Here is a 17,585-nt window from a genome sequence, read left to right on the forward strand (position 1 = left end):
TGTCTTGAGGGCATGTGTCACTGTAACCCTGTCCACAGCTTTTCAAACAGTTCAAGACAAACAAATCACTTAGCGGTTGAACAACTAGCATCTGATGCCATCACACAGACGTGGTAGCGACAGCCACTAATCAAAATTCTTTTCATTCCGTTGAAAAAGAAGTTCCTCGGCTTTGGTTTAAGATCACTTTTTATGTTGTTCTTTTGAAAATTATTATATGCCAAGGTTAAAAAAAAAGAGAAAGAGAGAGAGAGAAGATTCTGTCTATAGGAACCGGAAAGTCAAGCCTTCTGGCGGCATGCTGCTCTCGGTGACTAACTATGGGGTCAGGGGAGAGTCGTCAGAGGTGACCGGCAAGGCCTGTAAAGGAATAGCCAAGCCCTCCTTCGAACCACCTGCCCAGGCCCCAGGTGAGACCCCACTCTCAGCTGGTACACCTGGGCGTCTGTGCTCTCCTTTCAGGCGTTCTCGCTGACTCCGCAAGGAAGCATGGACAACCAAGGCCAACACCACCAGGCGGTAGAGCTGTAACACCACCACCAGGAAATTCTTGGCAGCAAAGAATACCAGCATCTGGTTGATCACTTTGAAATAGGTCATCAGGATGAGTCGCACAACAAGGAAGGGACCGTCTTGTATGAAGATGCTGATTCCAATGTTCCAGAGGTCGGCACTGTATTGGCAAAAGAACCGGCTGGGGAACCCCCTTGTTGTCATAGACACAGGGCACACAACATGCTGTACTGAAAACGCAAGAGAGACCAGTTACCGTAGCTCTCTGACATGCAGAAAAGTAAGGCAGAGTGAAGTGGGGACAAGTCATCAGCCATGGGGGTTACGCTCATTCGCAATGGGGAGTGATTCTGTAATTTCATTCTGGAGGGAAACAAGTGTAACCACCCTGCCATTTTACATCCTTGGGCATTTTATATTCAAAATGGATCATCTGTTATAAGTCCAATGACACACATGAAAAAAAGCCAGCCTCTGGTTTCTATCCACGTAAAAAAAAAAAATCAGCTCGTCTTCAAGTCCTCACTCACACTGGGGAAAGCACAATTAACTAGGCTAGAAAGGATAAAGAGCAGAAGAAGCCGCCCTGTCTGTCTTTGAAGTCTGCAGAGTCGGAAGGCAGCACGGCAGGGTGCTCTCAGCCTCAAGTCAGGGAGCCTGGCTTCCTCTCCTGGTTTCCTCATTTTCTAACAGCAAGATGCACGCCAAGTTACTTAGGCTGCCTGGACCTCAGTTTCCTCCTTTGAAAACTGGAGAACAATGACAGCTTTGAGGAGAGGGGCTCCTATTCCCTGACTGTTTTTGGTTCCATTAGACTAACACCCCTGGCACCTCTCCTTTCTCACTGTCTTTCCCTGAGGATAATTCATGACTTACCTGGCTGCTAAATTTGGGAGATGAAACAGAGTGTCGGTGTCCCAGAGCTGTCTGCATCCCCTCTCTGGTACCTGCCTATTTACTGGTTGACTCACTTGGCCCTCTATGTAAATTGTGTTGTGAAAATTCAAGCACTTATCTTCAAATTCAAACTGAAGTCACGTTAAACATATCTCTCTAACAGGGGTGGGGAAAAAAAGCCCAAATAAATGCCATTGTTATTTTATTTTGTCTAATTCCTTATGGTTTTGTTTCACAGTTTACAAGAAAGACTGGATATAATTACTGATTTTCCAGTTGAACAAAAGGAGTTCCAATCAACAAATGAACCTTTTTTGTTTTAATTTCTAAAATGTAAATTTAATTCAGGGTCAAGGGCAGAAAATAATCCTTTTATAATAATGAAGACTTCCATTTGGAGTTTTCAAACAAAGAATGCCTTCGTCTACTGGAGCCTGCAAATATTATGAAGCTGCTTTGATATGGGTGCACATAATGTACCGTTTGTTGGAAATACAATAGTGATTTAGTCAGAAGTAACATTTGGTCTTTGTTTTTCAAACAGCTGCATAACATTATCACCCCTGAAAGTTTACAGAATTTCTTTCTTAAATAAAAATTTTCTAAGCAAGGCGGTAAACCACAAGATATGGGAGGGTGAGGCCCAGCAGAGGGAATGACAAAAGAAAAACCAACGTAAGATCAATAGTCACCGTTCCTAAGAAGTTAGGGTCGGGAAATGGCTCCCAGAGGACCTCCTAAAAGTATTATTCGACATCTAAACTGAAGGTGCCTAAAATTCTCACAGAGGACACCAGCTGATTAATGGTATAGAGTACCTTCTGGGGCACATTACGACAAAATCTGTGTGTGTGTGTGTGTGTGTGTGTGTGTGTGTGTTATTGGCATACATTTGTTTGCAGTTATTAACTAGTAATTAGGTTTGGGGCATTTCCAAAAAGCCACAGCCACTCTCCTTCTGTTGGCAATTTTGTTTTGCAAAGTGGATGCTAAGGTCTAAAATGGCCTCTAAAACCTCTGTGCCTATCAAAGTGGACCAAAAAAAGATGCAGAAAAAAATTAAATATCTCTGTACAAAGATTAATTCTAACCCTGAGGCCATCAGGTAGGGTACCGTAAGAAAGGAGTCAGACTTCAGGAAAACGTAACTATTCAATCCTAGAATTTCTTCAGAGTAAAGTGGCATCCAGGAGAATTTCCAGATCAAAATTCCAGGGCGGGCTTCCCTGGTGGCGCAGTGGTTGACAGTCCGCCTGCCGATGCAGGGGACGCGGGTTCGTGCCCCGGTCCGGGCAGATCCACATGCCGCGGAGCGGCTGGGCCCGTGAGCCATGGCCGCTGAGCCTGCGTGTCCGGAGCCTGTGCTCCGCAATGGGAGAGGCCACAACAGTGAGAGGCCCAAGTACCGCAAAAAAAAAAAAAAAAAAAAAAAAATTCCAGGGCTCCTAGAAGTTATGGGATAACTCCAGGTCAATGCATTCCAATAGAACCATCTGTGTTAGGGAAAACGTTCTATATCTGTGCTGTCTGACATCATAGCCATATGCAGCCACGGAGCAGGCTAGTGTGACTGAGGAACTGAACTTTAAATTTTATTTAATTTTAATTAATGTTAATGTAAACAGCCACATGTGGCTAGTGGGTACTGTACTGGATAATGCAGCTCTAGATCATCAGTATGAAATGCCCAGAAAACCGTTTACTTCTTGCAAAGTCTTGGGGGTTTATGTCTTTATTAAAATAAGCCCAATGGGAGTCTAAGAGCCAGTACTGAGGAAAAATCTAATTTCCCATGTGGCCCTGAACCTGCTCTTATTCCCTTTGAAGTTCTAATACAAGGGTCTGACAAAGAATGAAAATGGCCCCTTAAAAAATCAGGAGATAACATTTATATGCCAGTAAGTGTGCTGAAGCACAGTCGCTACAAACTATGTCTTATTTTTGTCATCACAAGGACCCTCAATCCTCACTGCAATAATTATCATCCCCATTGCATGGATGAGAAACTGAGGCGCTGATGTGTTAACTAATTTGCAGAAGCTTTTACAAATTGCAAGTGATGGAACTACTGTATGAAATGAACATAAAGCTGTGCTCTTATCGACTTAATTGTGTCAGGCTCACCACGTACCAGAGTGGATCATGGCTTTCCTAAGTTTCAACCTAGTTGTCTTCTAAACTGAACTGGAACTAACACTGAGATATCGAAGTGATAAAAAAAAAAAGATAATCCTCTCAAATGCTTCCTTAGCTTCACTGCAGTTCATAATCAAGAGCTGTAATTTTCTGTTTCTTTGAGCAAACATTGGACACTTACCTGCCAGGTCAAGTGGGAACTGCAGCATACTCCAGGTCCATATAACAAGGATGGCGTAGACCAGAGCAGGGCTATTCCTAGAATGCAGACAAAATTTTAAATTAGTGATGAAAAATACGAACACATGCAGAAAAATCTCATCTCTTTTTGTTCTCATATTTGACTATATCCTAATAAACCTCTTGAGAGTGTTCAGAATATCTTGGTGATATAAGATATCCATGAAAAATTCATGCATGATTAAAATGGAATAATGAAAAAGAAGTTTAAAAAAATCTGGGACTTAAAACCCAACTTCCACATGTGCCAACATCTGTGTGAATTATGGCAGAGCCTCTTGGTCCTATATTGCTGTATTTAGTTTTACAGAATCACGGACACATTATGGGAGGGAAATGCTAGGACAAAAGTTAGACATTAACCTGGAAATTCAGAGGACTGATTTCAAGAAATTTCAAGGAGGGGAAGTGAAAATTGTTCCAAGATCCCAAGACTCTAGCTTAAAAGTACGTCTCAAAAGGCCTAGATGAGGCTCAACAATTAAGAGCTTAGCATGTAAAAGAAAGTTATCCTCAGTTGAACAAAAAGTAGGGAGATAAATCCAATCATCAAAGATATACATTGGACACTAGGATGTAAATTAAAGGATGTGATTGTTTCATTCACCATTGGATTTCCCCAGTGCCTGTAACAGTACATGGCAAATAACAGTCACTCAACAAATATTTGTGGAAGGAACTGCTGAACGAATAATCAAAGGATCTGTGCTTGGAAGAAATACAAATGTCATAGACCTAGGAAAATGGTCTTGAAGACTAAAGTCAGAAAGAAGAGAGGTTACAAAAACGCAAAGGATCCGAAAGAAGTCTCAAAGTCACTTTTTTACAGCAAAATCCCAGAGGAAATTATCAATTTGAGGTTAGTGGTGTAATAACAGATTTCGTTGCCAACTTCTCTGTCAAGAGGGATTTCCAGAATGGAGAGGGATAGAAAAACATCAGGGAAGAGTAATTGAAACCAAACTCAATGAGGTGATTGTAAGGGATATCTTTAAATGCTTCGAGTATTGAGGCCCTGAAAAATTAGATCTTAAAACTCTGAGAGAATTTGTAAATGAGATTTCTAAGCCATCGTTATCTGTTCTGGCAGTTAACGGTGAAGACAAGGTTGGTGACAAAAAAAATGAAGTCTTAACTTTCAAAATGAAGCAGAAGTGTATTTTCAACCATAAAGGCACATTTACTGTTAATCCCTAGTTAGATTATGTAACTGATTATTTGAAAGATTTCTGAGAGCCCTTATTGAAGAAGACAGTGTTACCTGAGAATCAGCACAGGTTACCTGAGAACAACGGCACTCAGCTAAGATTATTTTCTCTCTCCCCCCCTCCTTTTTTAAAAAATCGAGTTAGGATTACTAAGCAGGTCATGATACATACATAATAATAGACACTGGATTTAAACAAGGCTCATGAAAAAAGCCTCCCATAGTGTTCTTATGAGCAAGATTAAGAAATGTTCTGAGTGTGCGTTCAGTTAGGTGGATGCCTAACTGTGTAAAGGACTCAGGGATTTGTAAAGGGAGCTCTCCAAGGGTCGCTGCAGGCTCTGCCTTTGATTCTGTTCTGCTTCACGTTTCATCACTGAGTTGGTTGCCGACATTGATGGAAGGCTTCTCATATGCACATATGACATTGGGGGCTGGATGAGAAACCAATACCCCAGAAGACATAATCAGGATCCCCAAAGATCTTGACAGGATGTTAACTGGATGACCTAGAATAGGATGGAAGAGGTAGCACTTCACAGCAGCAGCCATTAAAAAGGCTCAAGGATTTTCCCTTCCTGTTATCTAATTATGAGTCCGCAGTGTGACATGATTTATGATTTTCCAAAATCAGATGCAATCATACGTCTCTTCCCGAGAAGTTTAAAGTCTAGAATTTTAAGTGAAAATGCCTAGGGAATGCAGTCTATAACTTTTCCCTCTTTGCAAAGTCAATGTCTCTATATAGTAGACCTTCAGTAAGTGCCTGAATTTTTAAATAATCTTGCCTGCCGTTTCTGAGCTCATACTATGTGCCAGGCAGTTTTCTAAGTGTTTAACTCTGCGATCACACTTAATCCTCATACCAGCTCGACCAAGTACGTACACTTATTATCTCTATTTGGCCAGTGATTTCAGCATCCATCTTTTTTACCTTTCCATGGTAGTATTTCCATGAAGGAAATGGACAGTTTTAGCCCTGCTCTATTCTACAATATTCAGGGTGTATCTGACATATTATGTGTTGTCCTTCATGTTTTAGGAGGAACACTGAAAACATTTTTGGTCCAAAAAGGAGAGACTAGGGTGGTGAGAGGACTCAGAGCCATGTTAGACATGGCACAGTTCAAGGAGCTAAAAACTAGAGAAGACTGCTTTAAAACTTGATTTCATACATTTAAAGGGTTATCATGTGGAGAAGGAATTAAACTTATTTCTTACGACTTCAGAGGGGGCCAATTCAGGTTCAGAGGATTTGAGTTGCACCTGTAAGAATCCAAATCTCATCCAGGTAGAGGAAAGTACTTTCTAATAATACTAATTCAAAATAGAGCATGTTGCCCCTGGGGTTAGTATATTCTCTATTAGTGAAAGTTTTCAAAGAAAGTCTGGACAAAAACTTGAGAAAATTTTGGAGAGGATTTTGTAACAGATGTAAAATAGGTTTCTCAATAGATGGTCACTTTTGAAGTTTCTTCTCATCTCAGACTTCAGTAATTCTACGAAAAAACTCATGTGCAATTTGTCTGCAAGGCAGCAGAAAGAAGTGGTAAAGCACGAGCTCTGGTGCTAGGTTGCCAGGGTTCAAATACCAGCTCTAACCCTCACCAGACAGACAGGATGTGGGCTTCCAGTCCCAGACTAATCATTTACCAGCTACACGAATATGAACAAGTAATTTAATACCTATGTGCTCTGGTTTACCCACCTTCAATGTGAGGATGACAGTAATAATAGCTATTGGATTTTATATGATAATTTTTATTAAATATATTGTTTAAAGATGTTAAACATATAAAGCTCTTAGAACAGCACTGGATACAGACTAAGCATGGTATACTACCACAAGTTAAGTATTATTATTTTTTACCACGTAACCTTGAGACTCTTGCAACTTCTCTTGCCTGCCGTTCTTCAGCTTATAATATCGTGGTAATGACAGTATCTACCTCATGGTGGTGTTGTCAAGACTAAGTAACTCATCACAACTAAAACCCTTAGAACAGTGCTTGGAACACAGCAAGAGATAAATCAATATTATCCACTACCACTGTTAGTAGTAGTAATAGTATTTTTATTTTTATTATGTGAACATATTTCTTAAACTCTTTGTGTTTTAATTTTATTATTATACAAAACAGGGATAAACAATAAACTGACCTTAGCCCTAAGTAAGTCAAACTCTAACCCTCTAATACCAGATATATGTCTTTTGCATTCACAAGTATTATTATCTGAACACACACAATATGGGAGAATGTGGGCGTTGAGAAACCTATTACTAAAGTTATCAAAAATAACTTTGGAAAAGATGGCCAGAAAATCTTTGGAGCAGACAAATTTGTATTATTAATTCAGACAGTAAAATTTACCCAGGAAGGTTAAACGCTGGAATATAAATACATCACTGAGCTTAAATGGCAAACACTCCAAATTTGTGAAGGAATTTTGGAGTCAATTTCTCCAGCATTGTCTCTGTTGTGTAATTGTCTCCCCAACTTGTCTTGCCCCATTTTCTCATGTGTAATCTGTCTTCATAAACGTCAACTGAGAAGCATGTAAGCAGACAATGGGCTCTATTCATATAGAGACAAAAGATCATTTGAAGTATAATTATAGATGTATCACTTCTCTGCTTGGAAAACTAGGAGGATAAAAGACTGGCATTTGGTAAATCAGTGCACCACAACTATTGGGTGAAAAGTAAAAATAAAGTCATAAATTGCTAATTTTTTTATTAAAGTATAGTTGATTTAAAATGTGTTAATTTCTGCTGTAGAGCAAAATGACTCAGTTATACATAAATATACATTCTTTTTTATATTCTTTTCCATTACGGCTTATCCCAGGACATTGAATATAGTTCCCTGTGCTATACAATAGAACCTGTTTTTCATCCATTCTGTATATAATAGTTTGCATCTACTAATCCCAAATGTGAGGATGACAGTAATAATAGCTATTGGATTTTATATTATAATTTTAATTAAATATATTGTTTAAATATGTTAAACATATAAAGCTCTTAGAACAGCTAAGAGCTGTTCCACCCCGCCCCGCCCACCTTGGCAACCGTAAGTCTGTTCTCTATGTCTGTGAGTCTGTTTCTGCTTCATAGGTTCATTTGTGTCATAGTTTAGATTCCACATATAAGTGATATCATATGGTATTTGTCTTTCTCTTTCTGACTTACTTCACTTAGTATGATAATCTCTAGTTGCATCCATGTCGCTGCAAATGGCATGATTTTGTTCTTTTTTATGGCTGAGTAGTATTCCAGTGTACACTTGTACCACATCTTCTTTATCCATTCATCTGTCTCTGGATATTCAGGTTGTTTCCATGTCTTGGCTATTGTGAATAGTGCTGATATGAACATAGGGGGCGCATGTATCTTTTTGATTATAGTTTTGTCCAGATACGTGCCCAGGAGAGGGATTGCTGGATCATATGGTAATTCTGTTTTTAGTTTTCTGAGGAACCTCCAGACTGTTTTCCACAGTGGCTACACCACCTTACATTCTCACCAATAGTGTAGGAGGGTTCCCTTTTCTCCACACCCTCTCCAGCATTTGTTACTTATAGACTTTTTAATGATGGCCATTCTGACCAGTGTGAGGTGGTACCTCATTGTAGTTTAGATTTGCATTTCTCTAATAATTAGCCATGTTGAGCATCTTTTCATGTGCATATTTGCCATCTGTATGTCTTCTTTGGGGAAATGTTTACTTAGATCTTCTGCCCACTTTTTGATTGGGTTGTTTTGTTGTTGTTGAGTTGTATCGGCTATTTGTATATTTTGGAAATTAAGCCCTTGTCAGTCACATCGTTTGCAAATATTTTCTCCCATTCCATAGGTTGTCTTTTCATTTTGTTTATGGTTTCCTTTGCTGTGAAAAAGCTTGTAAGTTTGATTGGGTCCCATTTGTTTATTTTTGTTTTTATTTCTATTGCCTTGGGAGACTGACCGAAGAAAACATTGGTATGATTTATGTTTTGTCTATGTTCTCTAGGAGTTTTATGGTGTCTTGTCTTATATTTAAGTTTTTAAGCCAGTCTGAGTTTATTTTTGTGCATGGTTTGAGGGTGTATTCTCATGCATTGCTAATTTGCTTAACTGTTTCTTTTTGAAAGTGTAAATACTCCTATAAATAAGAGATAATCAGTGGATAGAGTTGCTCTAGCTTTTTAAAAAGCATCCCACAAACCTCTTCAGAGGAGCAAAAAAATTAAGGAGAGAGAGAGAAAAGGAAAGCAAGCAAGCAAATGAGCTATTAAGCTAACCTGGAAGAAATGCTTCATCAAGCAAAAAAAGCTAAACTAGAAGAACACATAGTGTAAACATAGAAAAACTCTCCTTTGTTTGGTCAGATATTCACAGTGAAGTAGCAGTAATGCTACGGGAACATTTTACCAAGTGTGTTTTTTCTTTTCAGTAAATGATCTGTGTTCAAAAAAAGACTGCAGAGTGATCTCCAAAGGTGTAAATAACTACTAAACTCTTCCTGGCAATTGTACTGAAATTCAGACTTGTTAAAATGTTGGAGGGTGGCTGTAGCAGAATGAAATAGTCAGCAAACCCTCTCCCCAGCAAACATACATAACACTGGACAAATTGTCAAAAACAACCACTTCAGATCTCTGGAAATAAACCAAAGGCAAATGAAAAATTGAGTAACATTTATTCATGAAAACCTGGTAGAACTTCAGTTAAGAACAGTGAGTGTCTAAGGCATTCTTGCCCATGGGATGTTCCCTTAAACCTCCAGCTTTGCTGTGTGAAGGAAAAATGGCACCAGACAGTTAAATAGGCAATGAAGACTTTATTGAAGTCTACAGTAAGGGAGAGAGACTGAATTCACCCCCACTGAAACAAAATCAGAAGAGTTTTTAGACACTGGGGTGAGCTAGTGGAACAGTACTAGAGGTTGTTAGAGGGAAGTTGGTCAATGTGATTAGGCCATCTGTTTGCTAATCGGCACTGATATAAGTTAGGTTCCTGTCGTCGCAGAGAGACTAGGAGATGGGGGTGTTATCTTTCCTGATGATCACATTTCAAAGGGATGGCTCTCACATCCTCGAGAAAGATATTCCTACTCTGTAAAGCTGGAAAGAGTCTAAGAGAAGACTTGCATCTCAAAGGGACATAGAAAGAAATTACAGTTGCAAGTTTTCTAAAATCAATGCTCTGAGGAAAGGGAGAGCAGAGGCTTATATTCAGGAATAAACTTTTTTAAAGTTTAATCAAGCTAAGGGGAATGTTAAGGCTGCCTTGGTCAGTCGGAGTGGTGGTTTTACCAGGGAGAGTTTAGCAATGAAAACCAGAGGCCCCTTGTGACCAGAGTATGCTGACTTGATTTGGAGTGGAGTGTGAAATCCATGGTTAAAGGTGTGGTCCGTAAAAGTAACACATTTAGTTGGAAATGGGGAAGCCCATGGCTTTCCTACTTAGAGGTTGCAGCCCCAGCTGGGGTGAGGGGCAGACTAACTTAACATTTAATGGAGAGATTCCAAAAATAAGAGAGCCATAGAAAGGCTAGATAATGTCTCCAAGTATGCCAGACATGTGCAGGGACGATCCAAGAAGGCCCAGTAGAAATTTAAAACTGGTTATATATGAAAACTTTCTGAACTTGAATGTGCGATCCAGCTCATACACAGATCCATCAGCAGAGGGTGGAACTCAAAAGGGCTCAGAGTGTTTGATCACAAACCCTGCTCAAATCATTGGCTGACCATAGGTGTGACCCTAATAGCCATGCTAAAGACAAAAATAAGAATTAAAACAACAAACAAAAAACAAGTCCGAGCAGAAACATCAGTGACTGCAATCCAAGGGGAGATAGAGTCCTCAGATTAAGTTCAGGCAATTTACTGAGACAACAAAGATGACAAAAAGACTCCTGAGGCACGTGGGGAAGCCTGAGGATAATATATTGCTACAAAACATAATACAAAATGTTCAGTTTTCAGCAAAACAGTATGAGACATACAAAGAAACAGGAATGCACGACCCATGCTCAGAAGAAAACAATCAATTAATCAATAGAAACTGACTCTAATGGGGTCCAGATATTGGATTTAGCAGATAAAGACATCAAAGCAACTATCTTAAATATTTTCAAAGAATGAAAGAAAACTATGTTCCATAAACTAAAGAAAAATATGACAGGGACTCAACAAATAAATAACTGAAATAAGAAATATAAACTAAAAAGAGAATTAAATAGAAATTCTAGATTTGAAAATATGGTAACAGAAATGAAAAATTCACTAGGTGAACTCTACAATTTGACTCTACATATGGATTTGAGATAGTGGAAGAATCAGTGACCTGGAAAATAAATCAGTGAAAACTCTCCAGTCTGAAGACTAGTAGGTAAAACAGATAGGAGAAAAATGAACAGAGTCTCAGAGACCTATGGAACACAACTAAGCATTTCTATTTGTAATAGCAGTCCCAGAAGGAAGAAAAGACGATGGGTCAGAAAAAGTGAAGAAATGATGGCTGAAAATTCCTCAATTTGAGGAAAAACATTAATTTATAGATCCTAGATCAACAAAGTTGTAGTACGTTTAAGACAAAGAGACCCACACCTAGACACATCACAGACTGCTGAAAGTTAAAGAGAAAGAGGAAATCTTGAAAACAGCAAAAGAAAAATGACTCATTTGTACAGGGTAATGACAAAACAATGGCTAACATCTCATCAGAAATAATGAAGGCCAGAAGAAAGCGGAATGATACGTATAAAATGCTGAAGTAAAAACTATGGAGCAAGAATTCTTCATACAACAAAACTATTTTTCCAAACATGAAGGAAAAATACACACATTTCTCCACAAAGATTAGGAGAATTTGTTGCCAGCACATTTGCCTTAGATGAAACAGTGAAGGAAGTCTTTCAGGCTGAAAGAAAATGACACCAGAAAGTAACTCAAATCCTCAAGAAGGAATAAAGAGCATCTTCACATATGTAAGTAAATATAAGAGAGCATATAAACATACAGTCATATCTTTTCTTCTCTTAATTTCTTTAAAAAAACACAAGTCTATAAAACAATCATTATAAAACTGTACTGTTTGGCTTATAACATATAAAGATGTAATGTATATGACAGTATAATTGCAAAAAAGAGGGGGGAGGGAATTGAGCTATTAACTTGTAATAGAATGTGAAGATCTAAAATCATATTGTATTCCCTACAGTAACCACTGTAATAAAACAATACACAAATCAATAGAGGAATTAAAATTGTTCATTAAAAATATTTTTAAAGCAGCAAATAATTAACACAAGAGCGAAAAGGAAATGAGACATTGAGAAAAACAAATAGCAAAATGGCAGATACAAATTCAACTAAATCAGGACTTACCTGGTGGCGCAGTGGTTAAGAATCTGCCTGCCAATGCAGGGGACATGGGTTCGAGCCCTGGTCCGGGAAGATCCCACATGCCGTGGAGCAACTAAGCCCGTGCTCCACAAACTACTGAGCCTGCGCTCTAGAGCCCGCAAGCCACAACTACTGAGCCCGCATGACACAACTACTGAAACACGCGCACCTAGAGCCCATGCTCCACAACAAGAGAAGCCACTGCAATGAGAAGCCTGTGCACCGCAGCAAAGAGTAGCTCCCGTTCGCCGCAAGTAGAGGAAAGCCTGCGCACAGCAACAAAGACCCAATGCAGCCATAAATAAATAAATAGATAGATAGACAAATAAATAAATAAAAATTTCAACCAAATCAATAATTACATTAAATATTAATGGATTAAACACATTGCAAAAGCTTGGAAATTGTTCCCCAAAATTCATGTCTGCGTAGACTTCAGAATGTGATCTTATTTGGAAGTAGGGTCTTTGCAGAAGTAGTCAAGGTAAGAGAAGGTCATAATAGATTAACCTGTGTCCTAATCCAGTGAGTGGTGTCCCTATAAGAAGGGGAAAAATTGGAGACACTGACAGACACACTGGGGAGAATGCCATGTGATGACAGAAGCAGAGATTGGAGTGATGTGTCTACAAGCTGAGGGACACCAGAACTTCCAGCAACCACCAGAAGCCACAAGAGAGCCACAGGAGGGAACAGATTCTCCCTCAGAGCCTCTAACAGAAACCAACCCTGCTGGCACATTGATTTGGACTTTCAGCCGTGAGGACTAAGAGAGTATAAATTTCTGTCGTATTGAGCCGCTCAGTTTGTGGTAGTTTGTTATGGCAGCCCTGGGAAATTAATATACACTCCAATTAAAAGACAAAGATTGTCTGAGAGAAAAATGCAAGATCCAACTATATGTGGTATATAAGGAATACAGTTTAGATGTAAAGATACAGAGTTTGAAAAAGATATCCCATGTCAATAGTCGTCATAAAATAGAGTGCCTAGATTCATATGAGACAAAATAGACTTTCAGACAAGAAATATTACTAGAGAAAAAGTGGCATTTCATGATGAAAAACAGTTACTACATGAGGAAGAAGTTTAAAAAATTAACGTGTGCACATCTAAAAACAGAGCCTCAAAATACAAGAAGCAAAAACTGACAATACTGAAAAAAGAGATACACAGTTCAACAATAAGAGTTGAAGATTTCAATGCCTCACTCTCAATAATTGATAGACCAACTAGACAGAAAATCAGTAAGGATATAGAAAACTTGAACAACCCTATCAGCCAACTTGACATAACTTACATTTACAGAACACTCAACCAAACAACACATTCCTTTCAAGCCCACATGGAACATTCTCCAGGATAGGCCATATGCTAGGCCATAAGTCTCAGTATTTTAAAAGGGTTAAAATAATTTTGTATATTCTCAGACTACAACAGAATTAAAATAGAAAACAACAGGGAGAAATTTGGGCAATCCCCATATGGAAATTAAACAGCTTACTTCTAAACAAGTCATAGGTCAAAGGAGAACTCACAGGAGAAACTGGAAAGTAATTTGAACTGTATTAAAAAGATAACATATCAAAGCTTATGAGATGCAGATAAAGCAGTGCTTAGAAGGAAACATAACTTTGAATACCATATTAGAAAAGAAGAAAGGTTTCAAATCAATTAGCTTCCATCTTAGGAAACTAGAAAAAAGAAGTGCAAATTAAATCCAAAGCAAGCAGAAGGAAGGAAAAATTAAACATCAGAACACAAACCAATGAAATATAAAACAGAATAATAGAGAAAATCAGTGAAACCGAAAATTAGTTATTTTAAAAGACTGACTAAGTTGAGAAGTCTAAGAAAAAATAGAGGAGACACAAATGACCAAACTCAGAATGAAAAGTTGGGGAGGGGCATAATAAGTGACCCTATAGAAATTGACACAAGTATAAAGGAATAATATTATGGACAACTTTATATAAAAAATAAAATTAGATAAAATGTAAGAATTCCTTGAAAGAAAAATATAATCAAAACCGACCCAAGAGGAAATAGAATAACTGAATAGACTTATGAGAAATAATGATATTGAATTAGTAATAAAATATCTTCCCATAAAGAAAAACCTAGGCTTAGATAGCCTCCTAAGTGAATTCTATAAAATATTTAAAGAAGAAATAACATCAGTCTTATACAAAGTCTTTCAGAAAATAAAGAAGGAATGCTTCCTGAGGTATTCATTGAAGGATATTACCCTGATACCAAAGCCAGGAAAAATATCATTTGAAAATATTACTAAAAATCAGTATGCTCTATGAGTATAGATGTAAAAATTATTAACAAAACGTTAGCAAACCAAATTCAGCAACATATAGAAACGATTATACACCATAACCAAGTGATATTTATCCCAGGAAGTCAAGGTTGATTTAACATCTGAAAATTAGTTAGTGTAATACACCATATTAATAGAATAAAAGATAGCCACCACACAATGATCATAAGAAACACAGAAAAACATTTAACAACATTCAGTGTCCATAGAAAAAGAGAGAGAGAGAAAAGAAAGAACTCTCAGTAACCTAGATGGGGATTTCCTCCAACTGATCAAGGGCATCTATTAAAAATATCTGTGCAAAACCTATAGCTAACATCATCCTTAATAGTGAAAGACAGAATGCTTATCCTTTGAGATTGAAAGGTCCACTCTTATACTTCGGTTGAACATTGTACAAGAAATTCTAGCTGGTGCAATAAGACAAGAAAAAGAAATAAAAGGCGTACAGATTAGAAAGAGTCAAAAATATCTTTGCTTTCAAATGACATTATCCCATATGTAGAAATCCCTAAGGAGTCTACAAAACTAGTAAGCAAGTTCAGCATGGTTTCTGGGTACAAGATTGTCACACAAAAGTCAATTGTATTTCTACATAGTGGTAATAAAAAACATGAAAATGATACTAAGAAATTAAGAAAATGATTCTATCAAAAAGAAAAATATTTAGGAATAAATTTAGGAAAAGTGGTGTAAGACCTATACATTGAAAATTACAAAACTTTGCTGAGAGAAATTAAGGAACATCTGAATAAAAGATGAGATAGTTTATGTTCATGAATTGAAAGACTTAATATTATTAAGATGCCACTTCTTCACAAATTGATGCTTAGATTTAATACAATCCTCATCAAAACTCCAGCAGGATTTTTTTTGTAGAATTTGACAAGCTAATTATAAAACTTACATGGAAATGCAAAGGAGCTAGAAAAATCAGAACAATTTTTGAAAAAAGAATAATGTTAGAGGGCTTACAGTATCCAGTTTCAAAACTTACCATAAAATTCCAGTAATCTCAATAACGTAGTACTGGCATAAGATAGACACACAGAGCAATGAAACACAATAGAAAGTCCAGAAAAACTCCTTACATATGTGGTCAATTGATTTTTGACAAAGATACCAAGGCAATTTAATAGGGAAAGGATAGTCTTTTCAACAAATGGTGCTGAGACAGTTGGTCCTCGCTGGGACAAAAAATACTGCTGGGATAATGCCAAAACACAAAATGAAACAAGACAAAACATGAACTTAGACCCTTACCTCATGATACACAAAAATTAAGTGAAAACATTACACAGGAAAATATTTCTAATTTTTGATGGGGAGAATATTTCTTAGAATCTATGATTCCCAAAGCACTACAGAGAAGAAAAAATGATACATGGGATTTTATCAAAATTCAAAAAAATTGTTATTCAAATGACAACATTAAAAAATGATATACTGGGAGAAAATATTTACATTATGTATCTAATACCAGACTTGTATCCAGAATATGTAAAGAACTCTTACAACTCAATAAAAATTAATCCAATGAAAAATGGGCAAAAATTTGAACAGATACTTCACCAAAGAAGATATATGAATAGCTAATCAGCACATGGAAAGATGCTACACGTCATTAGTCATTAGGAAAATGCAAATTAAAACCACAATATGATGCTACTATGAGCCCACTAGAATGGTTATAATCAAAAAGACTGAAAAAAAAATGCGTTGGTGAGGATGTTGAGAAAATGGAACTCTCACACATTGCTGATTGGAATATAAAAAGGTATAGCCACTTTGGAAAACAGTTTGTCAGTTTTCTTAACATAAAACCCAGTCATTCTACTTCTAGGTATCTATACAAGAGAACTGAAAACAGATCCATACAAAGGCTTATAACTGAGTGTTCATAGCAATATCATTCTCAATAGCAAGAAAATTGAAATACACATGTATATTGCCTACTGAATGGATAAATAAAATGTGGTATATACATGGGATACTATTCAGCAATTAAAAAGGAGCTAACTACCCACACATGCAACAGTGGAAATGAACCAAAAACACATTATGCTACGTGAAAAGACCAGACACAAAGACCACAAACTTTACAATCCCATTTGCATCAAATTTCTAGGAAAGGAATTCCTACAGAGACTGGCAGTGAGAATTGACCGCAAACAGACACAAGGAATCTGGATTCTGGTGATAGCTACACAAATCTATACATTTATTAAATATCATTGAACCGTATAATTACAATAGATGAATTACATGGTGTGTAAAGTGAAGCTGTTACAAAAAGTTTGCCATATCTCACAAGTCCATGTAAATTCATAAGAATTAGGAAGATGAACTTCATGTGGGCATGCGGAAGGAAGTTGATTTAGGTTAAAACAAAACTGGATTTGAGGTATTAAGCAGGATGCAGGAGAAAGATGTAGACATCACTGTGATGTAGACATTATTGCAGGTTTTCTCCTAAACCTATCAGCTCAAATTATGGAATAAAATAAAAAGGAAAAGAAAATGTTTTAATAATAAGTGATGCTAAGTCGGTTATAATGAAGTAACCCCCTTTGCTATATTACATGTAAACATCTTTTACATGTATATTAAATTTATGCTTCATGATTGTCTTTTTGAGGCCAAAGAGGAAAGCTACACTACAGTGAGAAGCATTTAATATTTCCTTTGAAGAGATGGAAATTTGCAGTATTAATTCTTGCAGTATAGATGGGGCCTGAGATGAAATCAGAACTTGGGAGGTGGGCCTTAGGAGGGAATTAAAAACTCTCAGTTCTCTCTGGGCCTTGATTTTGGAGTCTTTGGGTCATGATGGAGACATGCAGGAGTCTAGTGGAGACCACAGAAGGT

At 37.4% G+C, this 17,585-nt stretch overlaps 1 protein-coding gene across 1 annotated transcript in view; it reads right to left on the reverse strand.

The window, feature by feature from the left end:
• Positions 1–318: 318 nt before the first annotated feature.
• The window catches only part of TMEM26 (transmembrane protein 26), a 44,676-nt gene continuing 27,409 nt past the window's right edge, over positions 319–17,585 (reverse strand). The window contains exons 5-6 of the mRNA XM_022560582.3: positions 3,728–3,804; positions 319–743 (exon numbers count right to left, since the gene is read on the reverse strand). Of these exons, the coding sequence (XP_022416290.1) occupies positions 319–743; positions 3,728–3,804 (502 nt within the window). The remainder of the gene's footprint in view (positions 744–3,727; positions 3,805–17,585) is intronic.

This window comes from Delphinapterus leucas, chromosome 16 (genome assembly GCF_059928025.1).
Source record: "Delphinapterus leucas isolate spDelLeu-1000000601 "Yukka" chromosome 16, BTC_Dleu_Yukka2, whole genome shotgun sequence".
Taxonomy (NCBI): Eukaryota; Metazoa; Chordata; class Mammalia; order Artiodactyla; family Monodontidae; genus Delphinapterus; species Delphinapterus leucas.